Below are 15,185 nucleotides of genomic sequence, written 5' to 3'. Positions count from 1 at the left end.
GGGGTCAACAAGTTTACTTTCCGGTTTCATGTGTTTTTACTTGTTTTTTAACATACTCCTATAACTATGTTTGCAATGGTTCGCATGCACTAATATATCATCCCAGATATCGATATTTTAAGAGACTCGTATCTGTATGACATTTAATGTTCAAGAAGTGCGACTTTCGGTGGTTCATGTCCGTGTGATTTTATATTACATTGAAAATATATACGTTTTTTTATTTGTTAAAACTCACTCAAAGCTATTCGATGGCTATATGTGTTAACCCTAAATTTGAAGTGATAGACTAGAGGGAAGACAGCTAGTCAACAACACCCTCCGCGATCTTTTTGTCCAACAAATGGATTAATTTGCATTTCATAAAGTTTTGGCGACAGCTTTCGATCCAACAACTCGCATATTGTAAGGTGAGTGCCCTAATCACCAGGTTATGCCTGACCGGAATTTAAAAAGCGAAGGTTGTGTAGAGAGTGAACATTTGGGAATGTTTTCCTTAAGTGTCTATATCTACTGGTGCAGCGTTTACACGATAATGGTATATATAAGTGCAGGACATATGTTCTCAACAGTTCACATTGGAATATGTCTCATTTCTGTAACAGTATACAACAATGTATGTTTTACTTCTGTAACCGTGCACATGTTTTATTTCTATAACTCTACAAATTTGTGTAGTTTTTACTTGTGTAAATCTGCACACCGGTGTCAGTTTTACGCAAACAACACTACACACTAGTGTAGGTTTCACATAAATAAATGTGCATTTGGTATAAATTGCCATAAGCAACAGAGTACATTGTTGAAGGTTTTAGAAGACCACCGAACACATGGGTTTTGAGTGGACAACAATGCACACTCTTTGCAGGAATTATTAAGAGTATCGGACGTAGGGGTTAGGTTTTTTGTATGGAAAGCATACACTGTAATTCTCATCTGTAAATCAGTATAAACTGTACTTTCTATCTGTACATTAGTATACATTGTAGTTCCTATCTCTACATCAGTATGTCCTACAGTTCCTATCTGAACATAAGTATACACTGTAATTCCTATCTGTACATCAGTATACACTGTAGTTCCTATATGTACATCAGTATACCCTATAGTTCCTATATGTATATCATCATACATTGTAGTTTCTAACTGTACACCAGTATACACAGCAGTTCCTATATGTACATCCGTATACACTATAGTTCATACATAGACAGTGACTCTACTCTGCTGTATTAAGATTTTTCTATGGTTATTTCTAAAAGTTAAAAGTAATCTTTTCTTAATCTCTCACGTGCGTGTTTAGATTGACAATAATGTTGAGCTATTTGTCATTTGGTTTCAGTGATGTGCCCGAGAAGTGAGATTATTTCTCTTCCGAGTATTAGAAAATTATCTAATTATCTTTGTTTGCTAGAGTGATAAAAACCTTATTGTTTCGGATCTAAATGTCACCTTTTCCCAGTCCCAAAGGGTAGTAAAGTGTTGTAACAATAGAAGGATTTGTTTACATAGTGTTTCTGTTTAAGCTTTATTATTTAAAAAAAAAGAAGAACAAATCCTTGACATGCTATGTAAGACTAACATGATGTTTCTTTTCGTAAACTTCCAGGCTTGTCAGTCAACAATCAACAAATGTGTACGTCACAATTTCGAGTACCACCCACTCAGTCAGAACATAGTCTCGTGCGTTTTCTTCTAGCTCGAGCCATGTTCAATTACACAAGTGTTGTCTTTAATACTGAACTGAAGCACATAGGATGGAACCAGTTACTGTCACCTGAGCCTAAGTATTGAGACGAGACCCAAAAAGGAAACTTTCTAGAATAAATTACAAACAATGGAGATGGTTAATAAAATAAAACTAACCAACTCATATCAGTAATATATTTATAAAAGATCAGGATAAAAGCATGGGAAATAATATAAATGCTATACCCATGAACAAAGAGTTTTCTGATTCGGTTGTGAATTTATTAAAACATCAGATAGACATAAAATGGTAGTCGATACGTTATTCAATGGCTGATGAGTCTCGTATTGTCAGAAAGACGTTTGGTATAAACATTAGATGCGAGTTCATTATGTCCTCATGTTGGCCATGTTGATGTCGTCAAAAAAGTTACTGGTTCCATACTGAGTTCTTCATTCCTTTGTACTGAGTTTATTATGGTTTATTCTGGAGTTTGTGATATCGATACTTCAAGCTGTTGCTTTCATCAGTTTAAACTGAGTTTATTATGGTTTCATCCTGCCGTTCTTTTTGATGTCGAGATAAGACCCAGCATATAACCCGAAACGTCGTCTTGATATTAAGAAGACACGACAGAAGTCCATTGTAACCACAGACAAAATGTTGGACACGCAGTGTCTAAATCTATTACAAAAGAAGAAGGCTGAAACATGAAATGCACATATTTTTTTTTCATTTAATGGATTTTGACCATTTCTTTGTGTTTCCAGAATTGGCCATACCTTATTTTGCTAAACCCTCTTACATTTATCAAATAAACACTTTCATACTAACAGCCCTCCAATTACACAGCGGTCTGTCTGCAAAATCACACCACTAGAAACCGGATTTTGTTACCCGTATTGGGCAGAACATAGATAGCCCATTGTGTAGCTTTGTGTTTACTTCCAAAGTATTCATGCCAACAGCTAGGCGGCTGATATTAGTGCATCATCTTTCCAGCTAGAAACATCTGTTTGATGTAGTAAATTTCTGTAGAAAATACCAATGTATAGTTTTTATCAAAATGATATTAAATTTATACTTGCTCATCAATAGATATCGCCTAGCAAATATCAATGTTTTAATTACACTTTTCGTGAGTAAAGGAATTGGCGATAGGCGGTGATTACTAGCTGCCTTCCCTCTAGTCTTACACTGCTAAATTTGGGACGGCTAGCACAGATAAACCTCGTGTATCTTTGTGCAAAATCCAAAAAATAAACGAACGGTCTGGTAGTCATTAATACACACTCTTATTTAACACCACTCACTCCATCTAACAAGAAAATATCTCGTATGTAACGCAGTTAATAGTGCATAAATATTTCAATTTTTTTATAACTTATCTTTCTCAGAGTATTTATCGATAACCTTGTTTACGTGTACTCGTTTGTTTGAATTTCGCGCAAAGCTAATCGGGAGCTACCAGAGCTAGCCATTTCTATTTATAGGTGGTTGGTTAGAAGGAAGGCATTCAGTCAACAACATCCATCGTGAACTCTTAAGTTACTCTTTACAAACAAGGAAAAATAAGACTTCCATGCTGACTATAACGCCCCCACTGCTGAACAGGTGAGCATGTTCGGTGACAGGTTTCACAATAATCTAATTAAGAGTTGAATGCTCTAATCATTGTTCCTTGCCAGGCCTTAATCTGTAAGGGAAAACAAACGGAAATTAAAGCATATAAATGTATACATTACACCCTTGTGCAAATTAATTGAAACAAGACGGAAAATTACGATTTTTTCAATTTTTTGCGTTTTATTTCTGAGAATTCAAAAATTACTCACAAATTAATACATGATATGACCGCCTTTATTTTTCAGAAGATCATTAATCTGCTTTGGCATCGAGTCCACAATTTGACTGCAATCTTTACTAATTTTAAATCGCGGTACCACACCTCAATTAGCTTATCTTTCGTAGTACAGTCTTTTCCTCGAAGTCTTTCTTTACAAATCGCCCAAATATTTTCAAAAGGATTTAAGTCAGGAGAGTTTCTAGGCCAGTCCAGCACTTTTATTCGCGTTGTATTCATAAAATTCTTCACAAGTTTCAATGTGTGGCACGGAGCCAGATGTTGCTGAAAAATGCCAGATCCGTCTGGAAATCTCTTTTTCAATTCTGGAACGACTCTTCTCTGCAAAACTTCGATGTACTATTGTCCGCACATCATACCTTCTACAATATGTAAGCATCCGACTTAATAATAGCTGAAAAAGCTCCAAAACATCTTACGAACTGATTGATGTAAGATTCTCGAAGTTTCTCACCTGGAGATCTGCAAACATGCAGACTTCTTTGACCCTGTACGAAGAAATGAGTCTCGTCACTGAATAACACCTTCCTCCATTGTTCTTGCGTCCAGTTCTTGTATTTCAGACCCCATTGATACCGTTTTTTCTTCATTGAGTTGGTAAGAAGTTTTTTTGACTTGTCTCCTTGCTCTTCTAACACAATTTTGAATGATGTCATATTCCTCAAACTTTCGTCATATATCCCAAAAATAGATCGACCGTACTACAAAACACAGCTAATGATGCTGCCTGTGTGAAAAAATGACTATTAAAGAAAATCAGCGGGTCCAGCCAGTCTACACCGGCCGCCATGCTGAAAATATTGTAAAATGACCATTAGTTTCAATTAATTTGCACAAGGGTGTACGGTAGTATTTTGCTTTATATATATTACAACGCTAAAATTAAAGATTTGATCTCCCCGCATTGGATACAGTAGACAGCCCAATATGGTTATGTTATAAAACAAACAAGCAAAGCTTTATATATATTAATAAAATATAGGAACTTGTGTACTGTCACTAGTGCGTACTGGTATGAAGCAAATGGTATGAAATTAAATAAGTAAACGATAATTAAATAGGTGAAAGATAATTATTCGTGACATCAAATATTTCTGGGTGTTTCCCTGCTTGTTTAAAAAACTGTACTTATTTTTCGTCTCAACACGTAATACTTATAGACAGGCAGAGAGGCAAGAATGTGGGCAGATGTAAAGGCAAACAGATAGGCCAGGAAGCAGTCTAACAACACCAAGATTGGTAGGTAAACAGACAAACAGATAGGTCAGGAAGCAATCTAACAACACCAAGATTGGTAGGTAAACAGACAAACAGATAGGCCAGGAAGCAGTCTAACAACACCAAGATTGGTAGGTAAACAAACAAAGAGATAGGCCAGGAAGCAGTCTAACAACACCAAGATTGGTAGGTAAACAGACAGACAGATAGGCCAGGAAGCAGTCTAACAACACCAAGATTGGCAGATAAACAGACAGACAGATAGATCAGGAAGCAGTCTAACAACACCAAGATTGGTAGGTAAACAGACAAACAGATAGGCCAGGAAGCAATCTAACAACACCAAGATTGGTAGGTAAACAGACAAACAAATAGGTCAGGAAGCAGTCTAACAACACCAAGATTGGTAGGTAAACAGACAGACAGATGAACAGGAAAAGTTGGCAACCAGACAGACAGACAGTGATGATAGTAGGTAAGTAGCCATATCGAGAAACAGGCAAACAAACAGACAAGATGGAACAAGAGTTACTCAGAGAAGCGGCTGAATCGGGAGGTTGAAAGATATGGAGGTATACGGACATACAAACAAGCAGATAGACAGATTGGCAGACAAAGTATAGACACATAAATACAAACCCATTTTACTAAACGCTTAGCGGTTACCAGAACGACATCTGTGTTATTACCGATATGTGAAAAGATTTTAGTCTACACTGAGTAATAGCGAGTGCATGTAGCTAGAGATTTTAATGCTGTTTAACACGTGAACTGCGGGGGAAGAATCTTATTCGTACTACGGGCTTTCCGTCAAGAACGACCTGTCATGCAGTTGAAGCCATAAACGTTGGGACGTTTCTTTTTGGTACATACCATTAAAAATTGAGTTTTTACACCCGCGGTGAGCGAACCACGGACTTCCCGTTGTGTAGCTTTGTGCTTAACGATAAACAAATATAAACTACAATGAAGTTGATGGAATATGGGATAACTTTATTCCCCATGCATTTCCTAATAAATAAACTTACAAGTCTATCAACAAACATCGGCTTATTAATATGCACCGTTTTATTTAGCCAATCAAGGATTTTCAAGACGTTTGAGTATTCTGTGACACACTCTACGCTTTTGTTCGTTTCTTGTTGGCGTTATTAAAACAAACATTGATCGTTCCTTATAAACCAGTATACAATGTGGCATTATTTCGTCAGTAAATGTGCATTATTAAGTCAAGATAAGGGATAAATACAACAGTATATACATTTGACCACATCGCCCAGTTTTATGTTTAAAAGCTGGTAAAAAAAAATATTAGTATATTGTTAACACAAAACAGATTATTGATAGAATATGAAAATCTGTTACCTATTTGTAACATGTTGTGGTTATTCATTGTTGTAAAAACATGGGAATTATAGAAGTGATTATATATCTGCAACATGTGGTGGTGGTTCATTGTTGTAAGAACATGGGGATGACAGGAGTGATTATATATCTGTAACGTGGTGGTGGTTCGTTGTTGTAAGAACATGGAGATAATAGGAGTGATTATAATCTGTAACACGTTGCGGTGGTTCATTGTTGTAAGAACATGGAGATGATAGGAGTGATTATAATCTGTAACACGTTGCGGTGGTTCATTGTTGTAAGAACATGGAGATGATAGAAGTGATTGTATATCTGTAACACGTTGTGGTGGTTCATTGTTGTAAGAACATGGAGATGATAGGAGTGATTATATGTCTGTAACACGTTGTGGTGGTTCATTGTTGTAAGAACATGGAGAAAATAGGAGTGATTATATATCTGTAACACGTTACGGTGGTTCATTGTTGTAAGAACATGGAGATGATCGAAGTGATTATATATCTGTAAGATGTGGTGGTGGTTCATTGTTGTAAGAACATGGAGATGATCGAAGTGATTATATATCTGTAAGATGTGGTGGTGGTTCATTGTTGTAAGAACATGGAGATGATCGAAGTGATTATATATCTGTAAGATGTGGTGGTGGTTCATTGTTGTGAGAACATGATGAAGGTCGGGTTATTATATACTTGTAGAATGTGACGGTGCTTTTATTGTTGTAAGAACATGGAGAAATTCTAAGTGAAAACTTTATATGACATCTGTTCGCATATGTGACGCGTGTAACTATCACGTATACATATATTATCACAAAGATTACACAGTATTATGGGTACTACCTTTTCTGATAATGTATGTATATGTAATAGTTGCTTGCGTTTAAATATCTAGCTAGCAAGATAGACAGGTAAAGTTAACTATTTAACCAAATAAACGCATTTAAAATATGTGCAAATGAATATCGTTTAGGAACCTTATTACTAGCCTAGTGGAACATTACCTTAATATCCTTTATTATTATTATAAAACATCGCCTGTTGTTTCTATACCTTCTTGTTCTGGTATATTGTTATATTAGTTATTATGCATGTAAATCACTCTAAGTATCTCGTTCATATTTGTCTTTATAGTCAGTATATGATAATGAACTGCTGCCTTGTTCCAGGTGGTACTTGGCCTGTGCACAGCTTAATTCGTCACCATTCAACGTGGAAAAAACCCAAAAAAACACGAACATATTGTTTACTCTTAAGGTACATTCAGAATGGCAAAATTATGAATTATAGAGAATGATAAACCTCCCGAACCTCAGAGCTGATCGATTCGTGTTATGTGGGGATATAGAGAACTGCAGTGCAATATTTTGTTGTCTCCAGGTTAAAAGTAATAACCTTGTTATCCCCACATTCGGTGTTTTCGTTTATTATTAAGGGCGCGGGGGGGGGGGTAATAACCAGGTCGAGAAACGTTTTGGATCCATTGATTTATTACTATAGATTAATTTGTTTGAAATAAAGATCATTAATTTTGGAAAGGGCTGATAATTAAATTTCAAACAAACATTTCATCTCTTTATTTGACGAACCTTGTATTTTTGTAATTATTATTGTGTTTATATTTATAAGCTTGCTGTCCTTATAATTATGTTCATCTTCACAAATAAATATTAGGTTCTTTCTGAGAGCTTAAAATTCCATCAACTGGGCTTCGATCACCTCGTCAGATACAGCACACTAACTTAACACATTGTGAATCCTTGAGCTAAAACAACAAAAGAAACGGTTCACTAAAAACGTTCTTAAGAAACGTTTATTAAATACGTTATTTTTCACCACTTGCTATTCTACAGCTTTGTATTTAGTAACAGTTAATTTCTTTTCTTTAAATTTGCACATTATATTTTCTCACATTTTACTGTTATTGTTCAGACCAAAATGTTTTCTCTTAGCACTAAAAATATAAAATATCTCCAAAAACGCAACGTATGATTTATCCAATTTATTAGTTAAAATTATCCTAGCTCTTAGTAAGATGGAAGGAATATAGTAAGAGTTCCAATAACCTGTCTAATAATTTGGAAGTAAAATTTTCCAAGAATTCGGCGACCAGTATGATAAAAACGTCGAATATTATGAAAGAGAGACAAATAAAAAAGACATGCGAAAGAAGACGAAGAAGTTGAGCATTAGGAAACAGAAATACACTGGACGATTTTTTATGTTCATAAACTTATGTTTTTTTTACGTATTCGTTTCTTAAAGACCTTTATTCTAGTTAATGATTTGTTTTGAAATTTCGCACAAAACTACACGAGGGCTATCTGCGCTAGCCGTCCCTAATTTAGCAGTGTAAGACTAGAGGAAAGGCAGCTAGTCATCACCACCCACCGCAAACTCTTGAGCTACTCTTTCACCAATGAATAGTGGGATTCATTGTAACATTATAACGCCCCCACAGCTGAAAGGATGAACATGTTTGGTGCGACTGGGATTCGAACCCTCGACCCTCAGATTACGAGTCGAACGCCTTAACCCACCTTCTAGTTAATGGAATTGTTTGTTAATTTTCATGACTATTGCTCGTCATGACGTTTTTCTTGGTTAATGATATATTTCTCATGCATTTCATGACTATTGGTTTTTCAACCATTGTTATTAGATATACACAAGTTTCAGCATTTCTGAAGAGGGCCTACGAAACGTTTTTCAACCATTATTGTTAGATATATAACTTTCAGCATTAGTAAATCACTTCACATGATGTTCAAATGGATCGATGAAGAAGGGACTTTATTTTTATTTAACAGAATTTCTTTTACAGCTGGACTATCACCTTACATGTTCAGTGTGCCACAAATGTGGTTGACGCTTTAGTGATTCGGTTGAGTCTTGACCAGGAGATTTGCATTTAAAAGATATAGAAGTTTCGGTTTACTTTTTTGAACCAGCCGACTCGGTGCAAAACAAGTTTTTTGAAATTCCAAAAGAGCAGACTTTTGTTCCAAGCGAAACTTTTTTTCTTGGTTGAATCGGTTAATCATGGTGTGCACAACATCACGGTTTACTTTTGGAACATTAAGGGATTTCAAACGAAACTGACTCGTAAGTGGTAAAAAAGACGGCTTATAATGAACAAATCACTTTCTCTTTCTGTGTGAAGAGAGAAGTTATTATCTGTTTGGCATTTCAAGAAAACATTTGAACCACCGGAGCTTGCTCTGATGAAACAATTCGAAAAAATAATGCTTTTTCGTATGTTAACTGGTATTGGTTGTTTTATCCAATATATATATATATGTAACTAATAAATGTATTGCAAACAGTAAACTAATTCGAATTTTAAAAAAATATATAATTCATTGTCACCTCATAACTCTGACAGGTAATTTTTGTTTTAATTCGATTATGTTTCTAATAGAAAATCATGTTTCTTAAATGTGCGATTTTTATCCAGATTTATTATAATTATTACCCATATTTCTTTCATGATTTCATCAGCGAGTGGGAGGACTTATAAAGGTGGAATTCGAAGTTATATACTCGTGATGGACACAACACGCGGTGACCCATCACGCAGCTTTATGCCAGATCTAACATACAGCTCCTTCTCTCTCTATACTCGTGATGGACACAACACGCGGTGACCCATCACGCAGCTTTATGCCAGATCTAACATACAGCTCCTTCTCTCTCTATACTCGTGATGGACACAACACGAGGTGACCCATCACGCAGCTTTATGCCAAATCTAACATACAGCTCCTTCTCTGTCTTTATACTGACATCTTTGTGTGTATTTTTGGCTTTTGTTTCTTCTTTTGTGTGTATGTTTTTCAACGCGAAATAAAAGATCACCTAATACGCCTTGTCCGTCACAGGGATCAAACCCCGAATTTCAGCCAAAGCTTATAGCTGAGCCATCGGAGACGTGCTTGTTTTTATAACTGCGATTTTGTTACCCATTATAGTAATATTAACTGAGAAAATGTACGACTACGGTTATTTACGTATTTCTATCCTTTCTTATTTACGTTTAAGCGACTACGATACAAGTCATTCTCGATATATTTGATGGATTTGTTTTCGTTATTCCAAGTCAAATGAATCTTTAATTGATTTACCAAAATGTTAATGCTAATCTACAATGCATGCGCAAAACAAAGCGAGATCGTACAGTATTAATTTACATATATTTGTGTGTTTATTTTATAATAATCTGAAATAGCTCATTTTTTGTCTTTTAATCATCTATAGTATTTACATGCAGAACAAAGCGAGCGAGTGATATGAATAAGTAAGTAAAACATAGAAATACAGACGCCCCCTAGTGGCTCAAGGATTAGTGTGATAGTTGAAACAGTTTATACACTCAAGGCTTTCCCAGTAAGTTCACACTTTAGACGTATATTCTATGATTAACTTTATTTGAATGACATAGTGTATATATTTCGGGTATAAGTGTATTAGTTTCACACAGTTAATATAGTTTATTAAATATTACTTAATTTACACAACAAACACAGTTTGTGTTAAAATTTATTCACACAGTATATATAGTTTATGTTAATTTTTACTTCTTTCACACAGAAAAATAATATTGTTTAAGTTTAATCTTACCTGATTCAAGCACTAAATTATTATTTTGCGCATTATATTTCAGGTTTCACACTCTTATGTATTACATTATATAATGTTTTATGTATTACATTATATAATGTTTTATGTATTACATTATATAATGTTTTATGTATTTCATTATATAATGTTTTATGTATTTCATTATATAATGTTGTAAGCAGTATGTTGCATATTGTTTTGCCCCACGCTGGGACAGCGGTAAGTCTTCGAATTTACAACACTAAAATCAGGGGTTCGATTTCCCCTGGTGGACACAGATGGCGATGTGGCTTTTCTATTAGAAAGCACACACACGCACATACTGTTTTATGTATTACGGAATGATTTACGCCATAAGTTACCACTTTTAAATAATCAATTTCTAATATGTTATGCATTTCACTACCGATTTTACGTCATTAAACCCCATTCTCTATATATCACAACGATTATACGTAATAAATGCTTTACATCTTTGGTTAAAATTGGCAGAATTTGGCTGGTCTCTTTAACGCATGTGATCTATCGCAGTTCTTATACTGAGTCGATAAGGGGTAGTTGACTCAGGACCGCTTAAAAACCCCTATGTTAACAATTCCCCAAGTTTTTGCAGTACAGAATGATAAAAACAATTAATATTTATGGACTCGTGTTGCACAGATCGCATCACTTAAGACAGTGAGTAGTAACACTTCACTTAAGGATCGTAAACTAAATCCCTGCTTCGATGACGTCGCACATTTACTCTGTTGACTTCAACAGATTTCTTATAAAAACCTGGATGTTTGACTAGTTTATGACCCCTACAAGAATTCTTATTTGTTTTTAACGTGTTGCAGCACGAAAACTCATTTCCAATATTACTCCCCCCGGACCTTAAAAAATATTTTATTTCTTTGTTACGTAACAGTTTTATAATTTTTTTGAAGAAAAATGCAATATCCGTGTATTTTTATTAACTACGAATTTTCTTCTTCCTTGCTTAAATACCTAATTTCAGTTGAGTAAAAGAAAAGGACTATATTAATGACGTAGATGGCCAACCTATTCTTTTGATGCATCAAATCCTCAAAAGGCTTAGCGTAATTTCGTTGTACTTTCTTTTTTATGGACAGATTTCACGACCTTGAAAAGAAATAATATTCGCAAAAGCACAAGCGGCTTCTCAAAAACGACACAAAAGCTTTAAAAAAGGTTTGTTGTTGTTGTAAATTTTGGACATTCACGCAAAGCTAATTAAGGCTTATCTGCGTCATCTATTCAATACTGAAGGTAGCTAGCTAGTCAAGAAAGTTCACCGCTACAACAAGGGCTATTCTAATATAATTGTGGGATCTGACTGTTACATTTATAACTAACTTAGGGTTCGAAAGTGCAGAGCACAGTTTCACGTCAACTACCCGTGCAAAATTGATCCTTGAATTCACATTACCGCAGGCTAACCACTTGGCCACGCCTGGCTTACTGCAGAAATTCGTCTGCGGCAAAAATAAATATACCCTTCGTCTATCATTCGTTTTATGAAATAATGTTATAGGAAAAAAAAAATTATTTTGACGGACGCCGAAACTTAAAGATAGTGTTTTTAGTTACTTATTTAAGCCCTTTTTTATTTATAGGTATATTACCAGAAATATGTTTATCTGGACTGCAAGAGCGAGGTGTTATATCGTTATAATACAGTATTGTGAATGTGTGTCCGAGTGATTAGTGTGCCGTACTATGGATCTGCAGGTCTGTTGTTCACGTACCACTTACCATCCAAAGAAATCACACTCTGCACTTTGGGGGCAGAGGGTATGTTATAAGTGTGACAGTTAAACTTCTCTACTCGGCTAACTAAGAGTAACTCGATAGTTAATAGTAAGTGGTGTGGACTAGCTTAGATCAGTTCATGGCCCCCAGTGGCACAATGGCATGTATGCGGACTTACAGCTCTAAAAATTAGGTTTCGATGCCTGTGGTGAGAAGAGCATAGATAGCCTGTTGTGTAACATTGTGCTTAATTCAAAACAAAAACAATAGCTCGGTTCAGAATTCGATTTCTTGTAGCTGCAATCGTAATTTTTACTTAAAATCGAATATGTTCGTAAAACAAGACAGTTTGTTTATTGGGATATTCCATTTCCTTTCTATTGTGCTATAATCTTTTTTAACTGGACATTTTAGTCACAGAAATATTATTTACTGAGTTAAGGATAAGAATATCATAAAGATATATTTTGTTTATCTAGTATATTATTGGAATTGGTGTAGGACTTTCTTTTTTATAACAGAGTTGAGTTTAGAAGATTAAAGAGCATAGATAGCCTGTTGTGTAACATTGTGCTTAATTCAAAACAAAAACAATAGCTCGGTTCAGAATTCGATTTCTTGTAGCTGTAATCGTAATTTTTACTTAAAATCGAATATGTTCGTAAAACAAGACAGTTTGTTTATTGGGATATTCCATTTCCTTTCTATTGTGCTATAATCTTTTTTAACTGGACATTTTAGTCAGAGAAATATCATTTACTGAGTTAAGGATAAGAATATCATAAAGATATATTTTGTTTATCTAGTATATTATTGTAATTGGTGTAGGACTTTCTTTTTTATAACAGAGTTGAGTTTAGAAGATTAAAAAATAGTAGATTAATTACTAATTAGAATATTAGTTAGTAAATAAAGAAAATGAATATATTTTTTCTTACTGAGTTTCGAGGGTCACTATTGTAATATCTTTCTTGTTGAATTTAATAGATAAACTAGAATTTTTTGCATCTTAAGTATATCACTTAAGTCAAACTTTAATTTAATACTGAGTTAGAATGAGGTGTTGTTTTCCATTGAGTTTGATTTCAAACGTTTTTTCATGTTTGACAATAACGTTCTTTCAGGTATTTCCAATCTGGACATTCGGGTACGAAGCCTGTCAATAAACCCGTTAAGCTACGCACAGCTAGCTTCCACTGTGAACACTAACTAAAACTGACCGGGCTTTAAAAAACAGAAACGTAAAGTTTGTATTAAAACAACTAATAAAAGACTAACCACAAGGAATTACGGTTTAAATTTCAATCTTCTGAAATACACTCGGCATGGCCAGGTGTTTAGGGGGATCGACTCGTAATCTGAGGGTCACGGGTTCGAATTCCTGTCATACCAAACATACTCGCCCTTTCAGCCGTGAGGGCATTATAAGGCTACAGTCAATCCCACTATTCGCTGGTAAAATAGTAGAGCAAGAGTTGGCCAAGGATTAGATTATATTTGGTGTCTGTATGATTGGGATATGTGTAATTAGGCTTAAGCCCTGAAGTCTTCTGCAGTGATAATTTATTTATTGTTCAAATTTATGACCAACAAGTCACAGGCACCTACTTTAGGCCCAGCATGGCCAGGTGGTTAAGGCGCTCGACTCGTAATCCGAGGGTTGCGGGTTCGAGTCCAAACATGATCGCCCTTTCAGCCGTGGGGGCGTTAAAATGTGACGATCAATCCCACTATTCGTTGGTAAAAGAGTACCCCAATAGTTGGTGGTGAGTGGTGATGGCTAGCTGCCTTTTCTCTAGTCTTACACCCCTAAATTAGAAACAGCTAGTGCAGATAGCCCTCGTGTAGCTTTTCGCGAAATTCAAAAACAGACAGACAGGCAGACTCTTCGATAGTAACTAATCTCCGCCCTCATCCTGCAGAAGTTGGTACCAAAAAGCGGGCTCATTATAGCATTTATAGAAGTCATTCTTTGCGATGTTATTTCATAACCCCTGCTGCTGATTGTTTGATCTTCCTATGGTCTAAATTAAATAGCGTAAAACCTTGAGAACTCTTACTTGTCTATTTGACCTCTATGTTGTCACACAGCTGTTTATCTGTATTAATTTACAGTTTTAAACATCACGTAGAATCCACGACAAAAAAAAATGTAAATGTGCACATTTCTAGAAGTTGGGTATTGCATGTTCGTGGCTATCAGCTGTTGTTTTGGAGATGACGTCATCTTAAGGTATATAAAAACCTTCCATCCACTAGTGTCTGAACCGTTGTAATCTGTCATTGCAGTAGGAACGTAACGTTTGATTCATTTGTCATCAGGACCTTCTTCCACCAAGTAAGAGGATTCTACCCCAGCTAATGCAGCTATGAGCTGAGAGATTTACGTGTAATGAATGGTCGTTATACGAAATCTCCTGACTGCCCTTAGTTCATAGGTACTTCTTACAGTTCCGTGTCGGTCGATAGGGAAGCAGAAGGGCTACAACGATTCTGGTGGTTCTGAGGAGATTAATATACTGTGAAAGAATTGGGCATATATTCTTGTCTGCAGTGAATTCTAATCCTTATGATAAACTGCTGAAATCACGCGCACGCGTGTTTTCGAAGAAAGTAAAAAAAGAAAGAGTACTGCAAATAATATACAAATAAATCAAGTATTAGCAGAATATTT

General features: G+C 35.3%; 1 protein-coding gene across 12 annotated transcripts in view; it reads left to right on the top strand.

Moving 5' to 3' along the window:
* The window catches only part of LOC143257477 (complexin-like), a 339,522-nt gene that overhangs the window by 199,528 nt on the left and 124,809 nt on the right, over positions 1-15,185 (top strand). Inside the window, exon 4 of one of the 12 annotated variants that reach the window (XM_076516202.1) lies at positions 1,610-3,615. The exons of the other annotated variants lie outside the window; for them this stretch is intronic. Coding sequence (XP_076372317.1) covers positions 1,610-1,794 — 185 coding nt within the window. The 3' untranslated portion in view covers positions 1,795-3,615. Of the gene's footprint in view, positions 1-1,609; positions 3,616-15,185 lie in introns of those variants that run through there. 12 annotated transcript variants of the gene reach the window in all.

The sequence above is a fragment of the Tachypleus tridentatus genome, chromosome 7, assembly GCF_004210375.1.
Source record: "Tachypleus tridentatus isolate NWPU-2018 chromosome 7, ASM421037v1, whole genome shotgun sequence".
NCBI lineage: Eukaryota > Metazoa > Arthropoda > Merostomata > Xiphosura > Limulidae > Tachypleus > Tachypleus tridentatus.
Note: the sequence above shows the minus strand (reverse complement) of the source record. Positions and strands in the feature narration are given on the sequence as shown.